Source organism: Paramisgurnus dabryanus, chromosome 15 (assembly GCF_030506205.2).
Source record: "Paramisgurnus dabryanus chromosome 15, PD_genome_1.1, whole genome shotgun sequence".
Lineage (NCBI taxonomy): Eukaryota > Metazoa > Chordata > Actinopteri > Cypriniformes > Cobitidae > Paramisgurnus > Paramisgurnus dabryanus.
In genome coordinates, this window is record NC_133351.1 from 22489710 (window position 1) to 22512970 (window position 23261).

The 23261-nt window shown below is 38.1% G+C and overlaps 1 protein-coding gene across 2 annotated transcripts in view; it reads right to left on the bottom strand.

Moving 5' to 3' along the window:
* Positions 1-23261, bottom strand: part of thsd7ba (thrombospondin, type I, domain containing 7Ba) — a 259565-nt gene that overhangs the window by 2459 nt on the left and 233845 nt on the right. For both annotated transcript variants that reach the window (XR_012335112.1, XM_065292788.2), the window contains exons 19-28: positions 18811-18952; positions 17983-18098; positions 17571-17688; positions 12325-12470; positions 9146-9320; positions 7209-7382; positions 4445-4540; positions 3553-3635; positions 2977-3169; positions 1539-1626 (exon numbers count right to left, since the gene is read on the bottom strand). Coding sequence is in view for 1 of the 2 variants with exons in the window: in XM_065292788.2 (XP_065148860.2) it covers positions 1539-1626; positions 2977-3169; positions 3553-3635; positions 4445-4540; positions 7209-7382; positions 9146-9320; positions 12325-12470; positions 17571-17688; positions 17983-18098; positions 18811-18952 (1331 nt within the window). In the remaining variant the exon portion in view is untranslated. The remainder of the gene's footprint in view (positions 1-1538; positions 1627-2976; positions 3170-3552; positions 3636-4444; positions 4541-7208; positions 7383-9145; positions 9321-12324; positions 12471-17570; positions 17689-17982; positions 18099-18810; positions 18953-23261) is intronic.

Here is a 23261-nt window from a genome sequence, read left to right on the forward strand (position 1 = left end):
TCATCATTTACTTACCCTAAAGTTGATTAAAACCTTTCTTTGTTCTGCTAATCACAAATGAAGGTTAAAAAAAAAGGTTAATAAAAAAAAAGATCTGGGGCACCATTTACTTCCACAGTATTCTTTTTTCCTACTATGAAAGTCAAAGGTGCCCTGCGTGGTTACAAACATTGTTCAAAGTATGAAAAAATTAAATTAACTGTAAGAGGCTCAAAGAGTAAATTCTTTGCAACATGGTCACCTTTCTTATTGTATTTCAATGACTAAAAAATTACTGAGGAAGAGGATACTTAAAATGCTTGAGTTTTTATTCTGATTATATATTTTCCTGCTTTATAACCTTTCACGCCAACTACATCTATGTAAACCAGACAACCCGTGATAGGCATAAGGTAGTATTTTCCTGTTTTCACTTATGTTTACTTATTTATTCTTTGTTTATTTACTTGGTTTGTATTATCCCACTAACTAGTATGCCTATATATGTATCCCAGGCTGTACATGCATGCTGTGACATGCACATTTTTGTTGCTTTTATAAAAGTGTTTTGATACTGCTAAACTGTAAGGTTTTTTTTGTCAAGCCGCAGAGGTGGGGTGGGGTGGGAGGGGTTTGTATTCTGGGATGGTCACCATCTCTTTATTTGTTACACATGTATTTTTTCCCTTTTCCATCTTATTAGAAAACTTATAAAGTATTAAAAAAAAAAACATTGTTCAAAGTATCTACATTTGTGTTCAAAACAAATACATTTATTTATATTATTACATTTGAACAACTTAAGAGTAAGTAAATGAAGACAGAATTTTAATTTTTAGGTGAACTTTCCCTTTAAATTATACCACAGTGAAAATCTTGAGGTGTGTTAAGGAAAACACCACCATTTTTCAATATTTTACTATGTTCTTACCTCAACTTTGACAAATTGATACATACCTATCTTTATTCAATGCGTAGACTTCATCTTTGTACAGCGCATTGTGAGTGTGTTAGCATTTAGCCTAGCCCCATTCATTCCTTAGGATCCAAACAGGGATGAATTGAGAAGCCACCAAACACTTTCATGTTTTCCCTATTTAAAGACTGTTACATAAGTAGTTACACGAGTATAGTGGCACAAAATAAAACGTGGTTATTTTTTAAGCAGATAAAAAATGAGACCTATATTGTATGGCGAAAAGGCCCTTAGTTTGGAGCACCTCGATCTCGGGGGCAGTAATATTGATGGAAGTTTAAGCGAGAGGGGGAGTAGTCAGGGGTGATGATGTTACTGTGTGCCAAGGTCAAAGTGCTGCAAACTACAGTAAGTTTGGATCCTAAGGAATGAATGGGGCTAGGCTAAATGCTAACACATTCACAACACACTGTAAAAAAGATTTAGTGCACGAATTGAAAAAATATAGGTATGTATTAATTCATCTAAGTTGAGGTAATAACATAGTAAAATATTGAAAAAATGTGGTGTTATCCTTTAAACTTTAAAACTGTACTCTACAGTAAATAGTATATTTGTATTGAGCTTTTAGTAACATACATACCAAAACAGAAAGGCCACAGCAATAATGAATAATATCAGAAAGAATCCTCCAGCAGTTAACCCATAGACCCACAGTTTTAGTCTTCCATCTGTGAGAACAAAAAACAATGATTACCACTTTTTGTCATTGTTATCACCCTAAATACACTGATGTCCACAATGACACATTTACACTAAAATACACTACATTTGCTAAAGAACTCACATGAACTTCTTAAATCAGGTCATTTATATACTGTACACAGCAAAATCACCAGTGTTAAATGTACACTGTTGGTGTATATATGGGTATCATCAGGTCTGGTGGTACTCATATAAACACCAGCAGTGTACATTTAACACTAGTGATTTTGCTGTCTAGTTTTAAATGCATTCCCAATAAAAATAGAGAAACGCTTTTTATTGTTCAAAGCTGCCCTGTGGTTACTGCACAGTCGCCTGTTGCTGCAGCAACAGATGGCACATTAGTGCAGATGACAAAGCACTTGAAAAGACTGTGGCACCGTGTCCCCCATCTCTATAAATTCAAAAGAAAGAATGAGGAATTTGTCACATCGCACGGCTAGCATAAGTGATATATGTCACGTTCAGGATTCATCTATTACACAAAATCAGACCAAAACACACAGATGATGAGAACCTGACGAGGGCTTGTCTTGCAGCACACCTTGATCCTTCGAGATTCACATACTGAATGATGCAAAAACTACTCAAACTTACAACTTAGAAAAGTATCTTGACAATAAACATAGCTAACAAGTTATAATAGCTGTAACATTATAAAGATCTTGTTCAACAGAGTACATTTATGCATTTATTCATAGTGACTTACAGTGCATTCAAGCTGTCCTGTACATTATTACTTTATTGCACAAAAGAGTTTATGTTTATGTTGTTGCATAAGGTTTCATAAAGAAACTTCAGAAAAAGGTTTTGCTCAAATTTTTTTTTTTTTTTTTTGTAGTAGTACAAAAAGCTTCTTTAGGAAGAAAGAATTAAAAAGTGTTACATTATTAAACAAGCCACACATATTATCTTGTTCTTATACCGTAGAGTCGTAAAATACTTTTAGTTTTGGAGCATCATTGGCGTTTTGTCCAATTTTGCATCAAAGCTGAAATCCACCGAGTGGCAACCTGACATCACACAGCTGTTGTCCCACAGACCACTAAATTCAGTTTTAATCAGAAATGGCCTCCAGCCAGCAATAAAGAAACACTGTCTGTCAAGTTATGGGCAGTACAAATCACGCTGTTACGAGACTCTGTCCAGTCCAGCTTTTCTCACGGCTCCAATAGGGCATAAACACCGAGGCATTAAATAGAGTCTATACTAGCCTGTACCTGAGGTCTCATAAAGGCGTCCAGTGATTTCGCCATAACTCAAAGCTACCATACATCTGAAAACTCCAGCCTGATCTTCATCTGCATTTCAAATACCTGGGCCGAGCGGCTGCAGAGACCACTCGCCGAAAAAGTCCTGGATCTGAGTAGTGCCTGGTTTTAATCTTCCCGAGCTGGTCTTCACGTCTGCCTTCTTGTTGTCGGCCCCTGGAGTCTTGGTGCAGTAATCCAGGAACCCGTGTGTGCTCATAACTTCGGTGTAGCCCCTCTCGCACCCGCACACACCGCTCTGGAGAGCAATATGGAGTATTATTTACATTTCTGCATGTATGTTCACAGTGCATTGAAACCCTAATCTTTACCAAATGGGTTACATGCTTAAGCTTCATCAGTACTTTTAATACAGTACAGCTGTAGTTACATGCAATGCACTCCAAGTGGCAGTCAATGTTCAGTTTTGTTCCCTTTCCCGGGTTGCTTGAATTATGCAAATTTATACACGCCTGAAATGCCTCTCTTTATGATACTAATATCAGGCTATTAAATGCAAAGCATAGTTCATAACACTGAAAAACAGGTTTAATTTCAGTCCTGTTATTTACACGGTATGCCATGGCAATAACAGTACTAATGCAGGATGTTATCCAGCACACGGGAGGGCTGTCGGTTTACCTGCTTGCAGTGGGAGAACGGTTTGGTGCACGGAGGGTGACAGTGTCGCACAGTGGTTGGCCGGTTTTGTGGAAAGCAGCCCCCTTCCAGCAGGAAACAAGAAAGGTAATTATTGCCATTTCCCTATTGATAGTCAGATAAAAGTGCTGTCACACCTGATTAATGGCTTTAAGGACCCATCACAGCTTCTGATCAATCAGTGAAGATAGTAATTTTGGAATGGAAAATTACATGTCAAAACATCAGAGACTAATACTCCGGGCTCAGGCTTTTCTCAGGCAAAAGAGATTACCTCTCAAAGCGTATATTTGCCCGAGACTCGGATAAGATCACCTTTATCTGTTATTTACAGCACTTCGCACAACCCGAAAGCTTTAGTTCTGTCCCTGAACACAGTGGAAGGCTTGCCATCTGGAGCATGTTCATTTCAGCAGAATGAAACAATGCTTTATAACATTTATATTGCGCCTTCAGACCAGAGCTGGTTTATTGATGACTTCCTCCGAAACGGAGGGAGAGAAAATAGGAAAAATGTTGAATGTGCCATTAAACTATCCGAGACAAGGTCTGTCAAATTCAAACCACAAATTTTCAACCAGCGTTTCTTATGATTTTAGTATAAACTGTGCCTCTGTGTTTTTAACTAAATCCAAACTTTCTATAGAATTCAGTTCATACTCAAAAAAATTGTACCTTTAAGTTACTATATATATGCACTCTTAGGTGTACTTTTCGAACGAGTACCTCTGCAGTACCAGGCAGCGAGAGACTGTTTTTTGACCATTTTTTTCTAACAGTGTAATGATATGACTTGATTTTATATTCTTAAGAGCAGTGAAGTCTGTAAAGGATATTTGTCACTCTCTCAGTCCTTGTGTATGCTGTGGGCTACCTGTCACATTGACCCCATCAGATCGCTGGCACCACACTGATCTTATATTCTCATTCCAGGCACTTGTCCTCCACTCGTAACTGTGACACTTCCCTCCTGCGCCATCACACATGAGTCACTCATTAGATTTGCAGTGGGAAGTCAGGTGTCATTATAGCCTGAGCATTATATAGTATATATATTATATACTGCAGAGTTTATAGATACACAAACTCACACTCTCTAAGCAGGTGTGGCTACACAATAATACACACACACACGAGTCAAAATGGGTTTAAAAAGAAAAACCCCAAATCTATCTGCCTGCGATGCATATTTGTATATGTATTTACAAAGGGTATGTTTTAAGAAAAACTGAAAACATGTTTATTGGGTTTTGCATGGGCTGGTGAAGACTGCACTTTATGGGCCGGTTTCCCAGACAGGGTTAAGATCAGGGGTGGGCATTCCTGGTCCTGGAGGGCCACTGTCCTGCAAAGTTTAGCTCCGACCCTAATCAAACAAACCTGAATGTAATTTCCAAGTCATACTGAAACCTTTGATTGGGATTTTCAGGTGTGTTTGATTACGGTTGGAGCTAAACTTTGCAGGACAGTGGCCTTCCAGGACCAGGAATGTCCACCCCTGGTTTAGATTAATCCAAGATTAGGCCTAGTTATACATTTAAGTAGTTTTCACAAACAAAACTACAAAAATACTGATATGCACTATATTGCCAAAAGTTTTGGGACACCCCTCCAAATCATTGAATTCAGGTGTTCCAATCACTTCCAGCGAGGCTTTCTCGTCCAACATCAGTGTCTGACCTTACAAATGTATTTTTGAAAGAATGGTTAAAAATTCCCAATAAACACATGTAAATAATCTTCCAAGAAAAGTTGAAGCTGTTATAGCTGCAAAGGGTATGCCAACTCCATATTAATCCCTATGGATTAAGAATGTGCATATATAAAGCCAGGTGTCCCAAACTTTTGGAAATATAGTGTATATTAAGATATTTCAGTACAAGTACAGTACAGTAAAGTATTTTAATTAAGGCTGCTTAAACATGCATTTTAGTCTAGGACTAGGTTAAGCCCTGTCCAGAAACCTGCCCCCATGTGATTAAACTGAATAAATCCAAAAACGTTCATTTTATTTAAATGTATTCAATTGCTAATGATGTGCGGAATGAAAGATGTTGTTTTGTGTTTACATTCATGCACTACCATTCAACTTATCAAAACTATGGAATAACTTTGGGAATTTGGGAACAATGATGCGATCAATTATATAAAAATGCATAACGAATCAAAACTATGCTATATTTTAGCATCTTCAAAGTATCCACCCTTTGAATTTGATTAACAACCTTTGGGTGGTTTTGAAACACCATTGAAGAAGTGTCCATCTAATCTGGGCTCTTATTGTCTGCCTTATAGGGGCAGTTTCCCGGACAGGGATTAGACTAGTCCTAGACTAAGGACGGTTTCACATTTGGTGCGATTGCCTGGTCCGAACCCGAGTTCGTTTGCTTCCCCCTCCCCATTCCCCCCATGGACTGTGTTCACATATTATTTTTGCATCCGAACCGCGGTACGCTTGCATCATCAAGCTGCAGCCGGCGCGTTCTCATGTTGCTTGGTAACCGCTGTAAACGAGAAGACGACAAGAGATGGGCTGCGTCCCAAACCGCATACTTCCATACTATATAGTAGGTGAAAAGCACTACTTCTCGTACTCTTTGCCTACTATATAGTATGGAAGTAGGCGATTTGGGACGCAGCGATGATTTCTGAATGCCTCCGCAAAAATTGACGTCGGCGGACAGCCCGTTGTCATCGAAACGACTTTAGTATGTTTGGGGCAGACAGACGAAAGTGCGTTTCTGTATTATTTCTTTGAAAAAAAAACCAAAGGTTTAAAAAAATAAGAACAAAACTCAAGCAAGGATTCTATGCATTTTGTTGTCAAGGTAAGTGCACGCACACAAACACATACGTCTGTTTTGGTGGGATATTCCATATAATACGTAATTAACAGCGGTTCACTTCCGCGATTTGGTACGATTGCGCTCACATTAGCAGCGAACCGATCTGGAGTTCACATGAAACGAACCCCAGACCACCCTTTTTAAGCGGACTCGAGTACGTTTCGCGGGTGCGCACCCGAGTTCGGAAGACAGCGTTCACATCATCCAAATGTACCGAACTCTGATGTCAATCGAACCCGGGTGCGCACCAAAAGTGCTAATGTGAAAACGCCCTAAAACATTTTTAAGAGCTGTCCAAACTGAAAACAACTTGCACTTACATATCTTAAAATACATCAGTGCCCTTCGTTTTGCCTCAAAATGCACATACGTAATGTTTTTAGTAAGGCATGTTTGTTAAAACTAGTTATATTTCCTAATTAAACTAAGGCCTAGTCCTGGATTAAGCTAATCCCTGTCCGGGAAACCGCCCCTTAATGCCTTATTTGCATACTGATCTCACGGTAAGTCATGTTATAGTCTGAAAAATGTGTATTAATTTATTTGTGTCCATGGCACAAAAATCAGCTTTTTTGTTTATTTGGCGTGAGTCATCAATTTAAAAATATTAAAATAAAAAATATATAACTCATTTCAAACACATTACTTCAGATTAAAAAATGTATAACATCATTTCAATTAAGTGACCCTAAAGGTTTAAATGGTAGTGTATATATTAACTAGTGGTCTCTGATTTTTGGACCGCACTACTTTCTAATCATTCAAATATCTTGATTATTTGACATCTTGTACCTTTACATGGACGCGTCTCAAAGACCTGTTGAGGGCAGCTGTCCTGATTCTCCAGAACTTGTATGACGACGGCCCGTGAACGTGCCTGACGTCCCACTGTCTCAAAACTCCGCCCTTCCAGACACGTCAGCTGACAGGAACTCCACACCGACCAGTCGGTAAGGTGACAGTCACCTGTAGATAGAAAACAACAAAATAATGCTTAGAAAATGAATAACAACTGCACTGCAAGATGATTACTAGTCCATCAGGAATAATTGGTATATATATAGGGATTGGGGGCAACAGTTTTGGTGGTATTGATGTAAGAGTCACAGAGCTGTATACAGTAAGTTGGCCTTACAATTCAAAATTAACCTTTAAGTATGTAGTCAACCAGCACAATAGTCTGACATACAGTATTACTGCACCATAAAACTGTGTGTTGATACAGATTGCATACTGGTGCATAAATAGATTGCATAAGTACAACTTTAAAATTTTTTACTTAATGTAATAGATTTGCTCTTTTGTGTATCCACCACTTTTAACAAAAGAAAACCCTTTCACCAAGTTCACCAGTGCATACAGTACTTCAAAACTCCTCTAGAGGATGCAAGCCTCCGATCTTTTTTTATGCAACTAATATACTGTAGGGTGCACTTATGCCAAACTTGGCATGCTGCATACTGTATAGGACTGACAGCATGCAAATTGTGATACACCCTACAGTATGTGTCCAAAAAGTTTGTCCTACAAAACCGTCCCTCCGGTCATGTGCTAATGAAGAGACTCCAGCAGGATCTTTCGACACTCAGCCTATAAGCCACTTGTGAAGGCTACTGAGATTGATCTCATTCTCCTGTCATGGTAACAAATGCATTATGCAACTCTTCAGATACATTTAGCTCCACCTTAGCTGAAGGTCATACACCATTGGCCCTCTTAATCCCTCATCGCGGGGACCGTTTCGCAGCGACAGTCCCCCCACCTTCGCATGCTAACTCTAGTTCCTCAGCCATGACGTCCTTTAGATTCAGCAGCCAGGCTGGCTATTAGAGACAATCTGTGCGCCCAGGCATCTCATTATCCATCATCTTCATGAAGCCAGTCTATTTCCATCCCTCACTGGAGTTGCTGAAACATACAACACAGCAGCGCACCATATGCCACCCGCAATCTCTGGACTCTCCGTTTCATTTCTACCTTTTCTCTCTGACTCGTTGTCGCCTTAGATTTTTCTTCCCTTCTACATGAAATCTGTTTTGGAGAGTGCGTTCGAAGAGATGTTAACACAGATCAATGACACAGAAAGCCCAAGGTGAAGTGTTTTGTTCACAAGGCAGTATGTGGGATGTTGTCAAATCACCAAACTTTCATCTGTGTATTTCTCTGTTATACATTTGTGAGACAGTCCCACTGTGAATCCAACATAATAGCAGTAGTATAGTAGATGTTGCTTTTTAAGGTTCATTGGATGATCTTTTAGGAGGATCTCTTGACAGAAATGCAATAAAATATGCATTACCAGTAGTGTATTTGACCTTCCTTACATGGAAGTCGCCAGTCGGTTTGGACTACAGTCCTCTACTTCCTGGATGAATGACGTCAATATAAGAGTTCTTGACTAAACTCCGCCCACAGGAATACGTCAGTCGCCAGTTTTGCCTCAATTGGCTCTGCTAAGCTAAGCTGCTGTCGAATCACAACACACTAAACAAACTACACAATCACAACCCATTACGTATTTCTGAAGGAGGGACTTCATAGAACAAGGAAGACATCAGCCTGTTTTGAGGACAGTGAAAACAGCGCTATACAGATAAGTAAATTATGTGAGAATTAATGCGTTTTTTTACACGTGAAACATGAACACATGTTACATTGTGCACTGTTAACACAATCAGGAAGGACAGGACAAGTGAACACTATATTTGTGAATCAGCATAGAGCTGCACCTGGACAGGGGACAAAACACAGCTGTTGAAGTTCCTGCTCGCTTTCTTTTCTCACACGGTCTCCGCACTTCTCATCCTCCAGCGCTTTAGAAGGATGGGAGCCGTCTGTCTGCTCCGTCCAATGCACCGCACACGTCAGGTTTCTCTCCCGTCTGCCCTCTCCACATTCTGCACCCTGTATAACACAACACACAGAGCAGACACACATTTATCTGAACTGTGAGCAGCGAGGTAGCAGAGCTTATTATAGTGACACCTTTCTCCTACTGAGTGACATTTGGGAATGAATCGCTTTAGATGAGCATTGACCTGATGACAGCTGAGCTTTAAACCAAAGGTATCAGGTTCTGGCAATTAGCCCCTGGCTGTGTATTTTCCGTATGGCATTTTATTAAGTATTTGCTCTATATTTAGAGTCATTTTTATTAAGTAATCTATATTTAGAGTATCTAGTTACATGACAAATATTTCCAATCTATACGCGACCCTGGACCACAAAACAAGTCGTAAGGGGATTTAAACATACTTTAAAAGACGCATAAATGCTTTGTTAGATACCGTAGGACAATATTTGAAGAGTTTGGTTCCAAAACACGATAAATGCTATTTTTTTTAAAAATAGGTTAACGCCAAAATCAGTACTGTATCAGGTCATTATTACAAAGTCAATTCTTAATTTTATGCAAAAACCAATATCCGCCGTGTTATTCTGTCATCTTTTCTCCCTTCTTTCCCAAAATGCAATAAACAACCCTTCTCCTTTTCGGCAGAATGCAATAAATCCGTGCAACAAATCACAGCGCACTAATCCACGCATTGTAAACAATAATGGCGGCGGTTTGAATACACCGAATCCTTGTTTTCCTCATCTACTTTGAACTTCGTGATCAACAAACAAACAAAAACAAAATAATACTTTGATGGCATTGCTACACCTGTGGTGGTTTTCTGTGATAGAAATTAAATGTAAGCCATCAAAATTGAATAATTTACATGAGAGGCTTGTTTGTTTTCACAAGACAGCATCAAGCTTCTGTCATGCTAACACACTGATGAAAAACTTTATATTATTTTAATCAAAGTCAACAAAAATTGAGCAGGACAAAACATTTTACAGCAGATCGCTGTCAAAAAAGTTCAGCGTCGACATCCCAAGGATGACAGCAGCGATGACAGTGTTCTTGATATGACAAAGTAAATGTTTTGATTAATGCCATTAATGTTTTTTTTTTAATCAGTGTATACCACTAGTCAACTAAATGAATATAACATGGCAAAGATAAATGCACATTAATTTATTGATTCAATAGACTTGATAGCATTTTGAAAATAAAAAAACTTTGATTTATTGCATTTTATGAAAAAAACAACACATTTTTATAATAAATCTTTGAAAATTAAATTATAGATTAAATTTTTTTATGTTTTTATAACCTAAAGATGCTACGTGAAAGTTTGTACTGTAACAGAAAATAATGGTTTTCATCTTGTCACTTTCTTGGTATAGAAAACATGTTTTTACTGAAATTAGTCAAAATGGATTTATTGTGTTTTGGAACCAAACTCTTAATTTGGCCGAGATGCAACTATTTGAAAATCTGGAATCTGAGCAAAAATCTAAATACTTAGAAAATTCATGTAAAGTTGTCCACATGAAGTCATTAGCAACTGCATCCACTCACAAAAATAAAGTTTTTATACATTTACAGTAAGACATTTACAAAATATAATCATGGAACATGATCATTAAACATGGCATAAAAGAAAAATCAATCATTTTGACCCATGCAATGTATTTTTAGCTTTTGCTACAAATATACCCATGCTACCTAAAACTGTTGTGGTCCGGGGTCAAATTTAATGTGATCCTATTTAGCTCAGTGGTAGAGCATTGCATTAGAAATGTAAATGGTCACAGGTTTGAACACATAATGATAAAAATGTATACCAAGTAAATTAAAGTAATGGGTGTCTTTATCCAGTTAATGTTCCTTGGTTTAAAGTTTGTGTTATAGGTAACATCTGTTAAAGGGATAGTTCACCCAAAAATGAAAATTCTGTCATCATTTCATTACTCTCATGTTGTTACAAACCCGTATTAATTTATTTTTTTCTGATGAACATGAAGAGAATTTTCATTTTTGGGTGCACTATCCCTTTAAGACCAAGCTGTCACTTTTCTATGAAGTGCACACAAAATGTAACCTCAAGATGAATGGTTATACATGAATTCAACCTAATATTAGTTTTGCTTTCCATTTCAAACATAATACTGCAAAATATGAATAAACTATGAACTATAATAAAATTTAAGTTGAAATTTGTCTTAAGTTTATTTTTCTTATTGGCAGATATTTTATTTGTTAAGCTTGAACATATTTGATTTTCTTTTTTTAAGAAAACAAAACTTAATCTTTTAGGCCACTTTGCTTCTCGTGCAAATAAATCTCGATGATTTTTTTTTTTTTTTAGATATTTGTACTAGGAAACAAGACAAAATTCAAAGTAATACTTTTTTGCAGTGTGTGCAAATCCCATCTGTTAGATACTGTATGTTGTTTAGCTGGGGTCTATAATATTGACATGAAATATTAATAAGAAACACTACTAGAAAAGTGGAGTTACAGTATCACAGATGTTTCAGAATTTTGTTAACAATAATTTATATGAAAGTGCCCACAATGTGCAAAAAAAATAAAATCACTCAAATGCATGTTAAAAGCATGCACGTCTTTTTGAAATCATGCCGTGAGGAGGATTTGATCTGGGCAGGCACGACTCTAGGGACACAGCCGAAACCCTGAGACATACAATTAAAATCCTTTTGATTTACAAAAAGCAGAGAAAAGCTGTAGAAAGGCGATGAAAACCGACCATGGTCCTCCTCTAATTATAAGGCTGTAGAAACCCTGCATGATTTTAATCAACAGTAACCTCACATTTCAATGACACAAAGTTTCTTCTCCCACATGCAGTCAGCATCTGTATGTGTGCAATTTCTACAAAATTCAATTAAGGAACTTCAATGTTGTGCCCGCCCTATATATGGTGATGGAGAGCGGCTGGTCTCCACACGTGGTTATATAAAACACGCTTTGATTGACCTCAGGTCTGGTTCTTTTTAATTTGAAGTCAGTGCAGACTACATGCAGACTCATTTATTATGGCACTAAATCTACCTCCACTCTGCAGGGAGACCAATCGCTCAGATGCCATGCGTAGCAGGGGCTGATGGGACAGGGTTTGGTCTGGGAGAGCTGAGAGGCGCACGGACGTCCTTCCTCGTGGGCTTGCTGTAGCACACTGCGAGAGCGGGTCATCACACCTGCAACATTTAGAGACATCTGTGACTGTGCAATAAAAAATATGAGCAGCAGATGCAGGGCTAAAAATAGAGCGAGGCTGAATATATGCATGATCTCTGGAAGCAAGGAACAATGCAGTGGATTAATGAATTATGCACACATTGTTAAATTAAAATATTTATAAATTGTACATGCATGGCTAGACATAAACACTTATTCAGTATGGGAATGCAGACATCCACAAGATCAGCTCGGACCTGGAGAGAAATTCTTTCTGGATGGTTTAAGATGGTTCAAAATGCCTGTCTAGCTGGTTGACCAACATTGTTCAGAAATATAGCTAAAAAGATGACTGACATGGAGATCTTTATGGACCAAGTAAATAATTTGGTTAAGCTATTTTAGAACAGACCAACATCCAAAACAGAACATATTTCTTGTCTTTAAAACCAATTCTGCATATTTAAATTATCATTATGATTCAGCAATCTGTAAGTTATCCCTTTAAGCAAGGAAAAACTATTAAAAAAAGCTTCACAGTGCATTAGTATCGGGGAGAACATGATGTCCTCAGTTAACACAGAAAGTCGCAGCTTTGAAGTTTGGTCCAAACTACGGGTCTTCTTTTCCAACTCTATATCTACCACCCACTTTCCTCATTTTTACAGAAGAAAAACCTATTATAGGACTTTAACAGGCTGGCTAGTGTCCATGCTTGAAGAGTGCTTGAGCGGACCTCTATCAGGGGTAAAAGAATACAATTTTGGGCCCGTCACTTTATTCCCCAAATATCAAGAGAATGTGAAACACCAAGCTACATTTGAACTGACAAGGTGACTGCAGATCTGATCTGTGCACGACTCCAGTGAGTCAGACATTAAAGAGCCCCGCTTCCAATTCGGCATTAAAGATTTAAAATGGAGAGAGAAATTATAGTCACAGCACAACATAACCGCTCATCAAATCCATGTTTTGCACTGCCTTCAAGAGCAACGTCTAGAGCTGGCTGTTTCAAGCACGTCATTCATTAAAATAGAAGCACCGCGGCCAGATGAGAAAAGCCTTTTAAACACCAGCCATTTGACAATGGAAATATCTCTTCTTGATCCTGCAGGGAGATGGAAGAGAGAGAAAAGAGAGGTTGGGAAAAACAATGAAGAAAGACAAAGAGATTCGAAAGGTAGGCTGGGGGAAAGACTGCTTGTTTGAGTCTCCTGACAGATAAACTCTGTATACATATACCACATAATGAACCTCAAGCCCTCAGTCTCCAGCCAGCTGCACAGCAGAAAACGCATCTTTGTTGTGCTTGCTATCCGCCACAATCTGCGTTTATTTATTTGCGCATGCAGTACCGAAAATAAAAGCAATGAGAACTTCCTGTTTGCCTTTCATTAAGAATTCCCTTTAGATTTGAGCAAAATGCCCTGCCGACATGGAAAGCTGAAGCCTGAATGAGAATTAATGAAGATTGCCGAATGTGTCTTATTAAGAGACTAACAAGCTGAACTTGTAGCCTACGTAACTCGGTCGTTTGACCCAAAGGGACCCTTCCTGTGCTTAAGACCGGTAATTAGCCTATTTTGTATTGCATAACCCAATACCTATTACTCCATTAGACTGACAGCAAACTTTAGATTAACAATTGTAATTTTCACAACACTAATGGATAAAATTAATATTTCTCTTTGATTGATAAACGACTCAGAGAAAGCTATTTTGTAACACATCTTCATTAACCTGCAAGGCGATCCCGAAATATGATTCATGACATAACATCCATAATTAAAAAGGGATCCCGATCTCCACATATTAATGAATGCAAACGAAATGCACGCCAAGCGATGGTGTGAACCCAGGGCAAACCGAAAGTTTATCTCCCTGAAACCCAGGCATGAAACTGTTAACTGCAAAAAAGCATTGAAAGCATTATTCACGTTTTCCATTAACAGCTCATTGCTTTAAATCTGATGCATTCTCACATACCAAGACCTAACACACAATCTGTGCTGCATGCACATGTTGTGACATCACTCGTAACTTTATCAAATATAAACTCAAATATAAATTCAGGGAAGTTTTTTACATATTCTAACCATGTAAAACCCAAGGTGCTCTATGTAGCAATGTTGACATCCTGGGCACGCGCGTCAAATTTCTGGGTCGAAAAATCTGTTTCAACCTGCGTGTTACTTTAAAATGCGTGTCATGCAATATTCACTTCTTGCAGCATAGTTGTAGTAGTTTTTTACTAAATACTACAATAAATACTTAAAGAAGAACCATCGGAAGCATTTGATATTTTGAGCTTTCAGTCCAGAGGTGTTTTTATTTTACTTTTAACCGGTCGGTGTGCTTCTGCTAGACTAATGAAAGGTAGGTGTGACAAAATATATCTTTTAGCTTGGTACTGACAAAATTTCATTGAAACCTATGGAGGAGAAGGTATTTAAATAAATGGCAGAAATTTGGTAGTCACGTTTGTGGTGGTGGATCAGCGAACGTCCTGTCAGAACGTGAGAACTGAAGGCATCGTTCTAAAACCATGGGTCAGACTCTGAATATGACAAACTTAATTCAACTAAATGGCCCATTCAAACAAAAACTAAAACAGTAAATGTTCATGATTTCATTTAAATAACTAAAAAATTTCTACCGTCTGTTAAATTTCATGCAAATTTCTGATAAAATGATAAAGTTACAAGCAAAAACATGTGAATAAGCAACATTTTTGGTCACACACCTTCCATTGACATCTCTACCCAGTCTCCCAAGGTTTCGTGATATAGTCACGTATTTTTTTATTCTTTTTTCGTGATATAATCACGAATTTCTACGTTGTTTTTGTGACCATATAACGAATTCCTGTTTTCGTGTGATTATCACGTATTGGTTACTCAACTTTTCCTATTTTTAAACCATTGTCGCTTCGGTTTAGGGTTAGATTTGGTGCTTGCATTAGACTGTCACTTACATTGGTTACATTGGTTTATACTATTTTATCTGATTTTTTTTTATGTCACCTGGCGTTAAGGTTAGAGTTGGGTTTGGTAGGGATGTCATTTTATGTAAATCTATCCCTAAACCGAAGCGACAATGGTAAGAAAATAGGACAAAACAGTTGAGTAACCAATACGTGATAATCACACGAAATCACACAAGGAATTCGTTATACGATCACGAAAAAACGCGGAAATTCGTGATAATATCACGTCAAAAGAATAAAAAAATACTTGACTATATAACGAAATTTCGTGAGACTGGGCTGGATATCCATAGTATAACTTTTTCCTCTGATTTCTAATATATCACCTTTCTCAATCCATAATGGATTTTTACAAATCAGGTATCTTTGTAAATGGGAATGTCTGCTCCCTCTAGTCATGTGATAAATTTTGAGCTTTGTGGTTTTTGAAAATTTTGTCATCATACCTACAATATGGTATAGCCTATTCATTAATCTATACTATCCTGGGAAAGGGAAAAATATATTCTAGGCCACATGAATTGTGCACCCAAAAATAAAAATTGCAGTCCTTTACTCCTCATTTTATATATCCACCAAACCTATTTAGCTTTCTTTGTTATTTTTTTCTGTGCCGTAATGTTCCTCTTTGTTTTTTCTCTATACAATGCAAGTCAATGGGGACTAGGGCTGTCAGTCAGTTAAACATCTTCATAGAGACAGTTACCCAAAAAAAGTCACTTACTCATCCATCATATTACTCATCCATCAAATCTGTTTAACCTAGTTTATTCCAAGCGTGCCGCACAAGCCCTGAAAAGTGAAGCCAAAACGTCTCGATCGCCCCCCAGTGACTGGTCCAAGTATAGGTCATAAACCCTGACTTTTCCATCTTATTCAATGGGACTTGAGACCAACTAAACAATTTAATTACACTTCATGTATCTTTTTTTCCTAAGCTGATTTCTGTCATTTAATGTATGTTTTATCACGATGATGTACATTCAAGTGTTTTTAAAATAAGTTTGTTTTTAATTAGTTATTTAAAGCAACACTATGTAGTTTCCATGTAAAAATGACTTACAGCTCCCCCTTGAGGTTGAAAAGCGCAACAGTGGCTGGTATCAGACACTCTTCTGCAGGCAGGGGGAGGGGCAGGGCTGTGTTTCCTACCCTCCACCGCCACTTTCAGAGTGTGCTTGTAGCAGCTAGGAGACTGCTCAGGTTGCAGCAACAGTACAATTTGTCCAGTTAAAAGTTGTTCTATCACTGAAATAATTTTAGAGACATTATTTAAAGGTAAAAAAAAACTACATAGTGTTGCTTTAATGCTATAAATACGATGGTGTCACATCATGATTGACAGCTGTGATATGCACATTCTGCGAGAGCGAGGGCGGGGCCTTGATTTCGAGGCTTTACTTCCTGCTCACTACTGCGCAGGACTGGTCCCAAAAACGCTACTGTGCAGACTCAAGACCCAAGATGTCAGCGCCGTATCGGGACACCGGCGGCTTCACTTTTCACCAATGGAAGTTAGCAAACGGGCGTCGTCCATCTTTTTTACAGTCTATGAAGCTCACAAAAGGCAAAATGGTGTTGTTTGTTGTTTCTCCATAAAATACAAGTCAGTGGGGACAAAGACTGTCAGTAAACATGATCTGCTACTGTAAACACCTCTTTTTGTATACCATAAACAGTGTTTCCCACAGGATTTTGAGGAGACTGTGGTGGTGATGACGTCACCCGCTAATTAACATATATGTGATTTCATCATGTCGTGTTTACATTTGATCTAGTGTTGGCACCTGAAATATGTTTCACTTCTACTCTTTGATCTGTATCTGTATTTGATCTGTATTATATATCAAATTATATTTTAAGCCGAATTAAGCTGTTTTAAATAGTGAAATCAAAATGTAAATGGGAATCATGAAAATTCTATTTGTGGGGGCCAGTGTTGATTCTGTGGTGGGCCACCACAAATAAATCAATGTATGGGAAACACTATGAGAAAGAAAGTCATACAGTTATGATGTGACATGAAAGCGAGCAAATGATGACAAAGTGTTTTTTTTTTCATTTTTAGGTGAACTGGCCATTTAAGAAATGCGCTCAGGTCATTTACATTCAGTGATTACATATTGTATCTCACCTTTGCTACCGCAGGTGTGTGAACATTCCGTCCATGACGACCAATCAGACAGGATGCAGTTAAAGGGGCAGTGCACCACACAGTTCATCGTCAGTCTCCACGGCTGAGGAAGACCCAGCTAAAACAGCGAGACAGCCATTAACCCCACGGCCCACCACCACCACAGACAATTGCACTGATGAACCAGCCGTGAACCAATGTGGGGCTATTACTGTAAAAGCTTCAATGAAAGAATCATTTTCTGGATATGGACGAATACAGTAGGGAGTTAATGGACAGTCATGGCTGATTTGCAGTGCATGCAGTTAAAGGACATTATATAATCCCATCGTGCTTAATTTCGCCACTGAGAACACTTATCCAGCGAGGGAAGGGAATGAAATGAAGGTTACACAGAGTTTAGAAAGGTTACCTCCTCGCACACGCTCATATCCACTATTTTTCCATCGCTACGGATGCAGTCTAAGAGCCGTGTCTTCGCACCCAGGCCACAGATGGCATGTTCGCTCAGCTGACAGGTGCTCCAGCCTGTATCGTATGCAAATTGTATAAAAATACACACACATACATACACATAAATATGTCTAGAATGACTGAATACTAAATTGCATACTATTTATCAAATACAATGTAGTATGTTCTGTAACCTAATCATAATCTAGCTTAAATTAGGTACTATTGCCACACACTGTGTAGTACACAAATAAACAATACAGCCATAAGTCTATCAAAGTGGCCTGCAAAACAAGATGCAATGCCAAAAACTAGTTAGCCGCTCTATGTGATGATAAACCAGATTTATGTCAGTCTAATGGCTTAGAGGAGCGGTATCAGTATTGATATCATCAGCGATTTCATGGACTTTGTGCAGTAAAAGGCTTATCAGCTCTTTAATATCTGCAAGCCCATTTCCTTCATTAAGGTCTATCTGGAGAATTGCTATCTATCTACAGGAAATAAATCTCTCTGCTGTACAGGACGATATGTCACATGGAGAGATAAATGAACTCAGTGTGGGCAGCATGAAGTGACTTTATGTGATTGGATGATACTAAGACAATACAAAGGATAGCGTGTTTGGCTATTTATCTATCTATCTATAGATACATATATAATATTAATAATAATAAGGCTTATTGACATATGGATTACAATGAATCCCTGTGCCTTACTGATAGGGCATGAAACAAATATGAACACTTTTATGTAAAAAGTAGATTGTCAAGAATGAGTGACCCACTAGAGACATTGTAGTTATAATTAAAGCAGGTGCTGTTAAGGATGCAGGGCTCCGTTTGGTTACTCTCTGGACATCCTCTGTCGTCCACCGGGGGGCGCAGCATGTGCCTCGTCCTCGCTCTCAGCTCATTTTCATCACATGGCTAGAAAACATAGAAATAGCATAAAGTAAAAAAGGAGCATGCACTCTTAATGCGCACATACAGATCTGGAAGCCTAGCGGCACCGTTGTTCTGCTTCACATTGTTCAAGCGGGTGTCAGCAGCAGTTAGCCACATGGTCTTGCAGCGCTAAGTGCACCGTTAGAAGCTGTTAGACTGCAGGCAGCAACTAATCTACATCTCCATCACTGTCAGACACTAATGAGGGCCTTTAAACGGCTAGCCTGCCCTGTTCGTGTATCTCACTATTCGGGGACCGATCATTATCAGAAGCTCCATACGGCTGCATCCGTAGCACCCAGGTTTTTGGGCCCATTTGACAATTATGTATCACTAATTAACCAAGCTCAATCACCGAACACGGACGTTTGACAGAGTGCTTTGATAAACCGAGGAGAACAAACATTGTTTGGAACCGGAATCGAACAAGGTAGAACCGCGATCTAATGTGATTAGCACAGAGACCAAATTATGCTGAAATGGGTTGGCAGTCTTGTGTAGGTTGGGTAGAGCCAGGAAAACTCGTCCAGTTTGTTTCTGCTTAGCCGACAGTGAACTGTGGAGTTGCGCTTTAATGAGTCGGCAGCCTGATGGCAAACCGTATCTGGGCTAACTTTTTATGCGCAACATTAATTAGAATAACAAATGCTTCATTACGACTAGATATTCATCTGCATGCTGATTTTTGCCGGAGGAATTCTGAAGAACAGTTTAAGGATTTGACTTGTGTGAGTGTTATTGTAAAATATTCAAATGGATGCTGAGCATCTTGACACATCTTGACGTCTTATGCCATGAGAAAAAAATCTTTAAAAATTCAGTAAAAAAATTATGTTTTTTTCTCTACCTCTTGCGGAGACATAATTATTTGCCAACAAATTCTCAAGGGGAATATTTGTAAACATGACTGCATAATTATCACCTACAAAAGGGGAAAGATGAAGATAATGTCAACATGGCAATTGTTAACGAAACAGCTTGGTCTAGCATTCGTTTTCAGTGGAGTTTACTGATTAATAAGGTAAAGCTAGTTAACCAAGGAAGTCTCACTGGTGGTCACCAGCATACCAGCACCAAAACACAACTTATGCTGGTCTTGTTGGTATAACAAGCATGGAATGCTGGTGCTGGTACAACCCAGTCTCAAAGCAAGTCGTGTTATAGTAACGAAAATTTTGATTAATTTATTCGTGTTTGATGACACGAATTTCCGCTGTTTTTCGTGTCCCTGGAGACGAATGTCTTTTTCGTCCCTCCCAGCAGGGGCGCCGTTAGGGGGGGTGCAGAGTATGCAAGGCATATGGGCCCATGAGTACGCTAGGGGGCCCCACCGTCATCACTTTTCCATTTTTTTTGTTGTACACGTTTAATTATTAACACTACAGTAAAATGTAAAGTAAATGAATATAAAACTAATGTAAATGACTTTGTGATAAGTAAAATTGAGACACTTTTTAAAACAGCGTGCAAGCATGACCTAGTAGATGCAATTACATATTTGGCGGTTCTGGTGGTTTTTAATTTGATTGTGCAGGTATGGATATGGGTGGGTAGGCAACATTTTGGTTTGGGATCAGGGATGCAATCCTTTTAAGTTACCACAAACAGTCGAAAGCCCTACTGTTTGGCATTTCAAGGTAAGATCTCACATGCCACTTAAAAGCGCTCATGCTGATCCGTAAACCGTAAAATGTTTCATGAAAAATAAAAATATTTGTGTTAAAACAAAAGGACAGCAAGGCCTTTATTTAAGGAAATATTAGGATAGCGACTGCTGAAAAATAGGCCATTGCATTTCTAAGACGGACAATTACTTAATAGGCGTAGTTAAAAATATTATTTTCTGCAATTGTGGACTCTTTATTAAATAAACATGAAATAGGAGAATTGTCTTAGCCATTGTAATTGAGTTAAATTTTAAATGACTAAGTGCTGGTTTTAATGTGACAGCGCATAATTTTCAAAGTGAAAGTGATTCATTTTTATTCAGGTTTGCAACGGAGGTTTAGCCCTTAGTGCAGCTATTATAAACGCTATATCAGATTGTTTTAATATGTATCCGAATAGAGAATGTCTGTTCTATATTTATGTTTAAGTATTGTTTTGTTAAAATATTGTTGTAATGTTGTTACTGTTTTGTTTCAATTTAATTCGATTATTAAGACTGTAATTTTAAACGCTATATATTGGGCGTTGTAATGGATTAAAGGCTAATATGACGGTAAAAATAGAGTGAATCATAAGACATAATTTTCGAGTTTAATTTAAGTTTTGTTTGCTTCAAATAAATTTCGTTAAATATAATTAGTCTCTTAATTTTAATGAATTTTGTTGATAAGTGTTGTGAATATTAAAGAAAAAGAACATTAAAAAGAACACCGTGCATCATAACGTATATATAAACTACTGCAATATGCAGGGCCGGCCCTGGCCAATTTGCTGCCCTAGGCAAGATTTCACCTGGTGCCCTTTAGAATCACAGAATCACAATTGTGTTCCAATCATTTTGCTCATAAACTTATACAAAAAACACAAACTGCACAGCTTTGTCTTTTTTCTTTATTTTGAAAATATTTTAGAAACAAACACAAACACACACGCACGCACGCATACTGTGGCTATACTGCACTGAAGCGGCAGTTTAAAATACAAACCCAGAATTTAGCGAACGTCAAGAACAACAAAGCGGAAACAACAATCAGACCGAGACGCGGGATTTACATAACGTTACACGGACCATGTTTAAATTTCAATGTTTCTGGACAGAAATACCAACTTGTTCACTTTGTTTGGTATTAATAAGCTGCGCATTGGAGTGCTAGCTGCTCCCCGCGGTGCTGAAGACCAAGACCCGCTCTGACGGAGTACTGGTGGCACTTATGCACAGATATTGCATAATCTATTGGAAAGCGGACGAGTCATTAGTTGGGTTAGTAAAATAACGAAACTATAGATTTTAAATAGAAGAAAAAAATGTTTTTGGAAAAGAGATATATTTTTAAAAAGTTTAAAAATGCACAACTCTTCTCAAGTGGAAGAAAGCTATACTTTTCCCCTTACGTGCGACCTATCGGAAAGCGCAGATGAGTCCGTTGGGTTAGTAACGAAATTATAGATTTAAGTACAAAATAGTATTTATATAAAGAGAATTGTTGAATCAAAAAGTGCAGAACTCTTCTTAAGTGAAAGTAATAAAGTAAAATAACGAATAATAATTATATAATAACGAATAATAGTTTCCAATGGCTTGCACGTAAATATCTGTGCATGTGCCACCAGTACTCCGTCCGAGCGCGTCTTCAGCACCGCGGCCAGCACTTATTAATACCAAACAAAGTGAACAAGTTGGTATTTCTGTCCAGAAACATTGAAATTTAAACATGGTCTGTGTAACATTATGTAAATTCTGCATCTCCGTCTGATTGTTGTTTCCGTTTTCTTTGTCTTGACGTTCGCTGAATTCTGGGTTTATATTTTAAACTGCCGCTTCAGTGCAGTATAGAGCTATTTAACAAGCACGATCTTCCGAGATACTATGCTACTAATAATTCATTAATAACTGCTGTTTTCTTGTGCAGAATTAAATATTTATAGTAAAATGTTTATATACATATATTTAAAAAATAATAATTTGGGCGCACGGACGCCCCAAGGGGTCGGCGGCGCCCTTAGCATTTGCCTATTCCGCCTATGCCCAGGGCCGGCCCTGGCAATATGCTATCAAATGCCAAAACATGCAGTATTATTTTTGTAATAACATAGTTGTTGTTGGATGTGCAAAATCATATTAGGGAGTATATCACTTTTATCGCTTTTCAAAAAACAGCCTTCAGTGCACAGAAATTAAATGCCCATCAGCAGCACATTTAATGACTGCGGCATGCTTTTGACTGAAAATCAACGTCATATTTAAAACTTTAGCCGATTGTGCTTTTTGCAATTTCTGTGTCACTGGCTAAGGGCGTGCGTGGGCGAGGCACACACTTAAAAAAAAATCTACGTCATGTTAATTTTTAAAACTTTTGCCGACCACGCTTTTTGTCATGAGCGGAGGACGCGTGTGGGGGTTGCGGGAAACACATACCACACGCACAGAGAACAACGACATAAAGAGAATATAAGTGGTGTTTTCTGATGAATACAATCGGTTTGTAAGAACATTTTTAAATGGCCTAAATGGACTATAAAGATCATCAATGTGAATTGAATTGAACTCTGAAGAATGACTATTATAGGCTAAACATAAATGTACACATTTCGCTTCTAAAACCGCACAGAAAACTTGACTGCC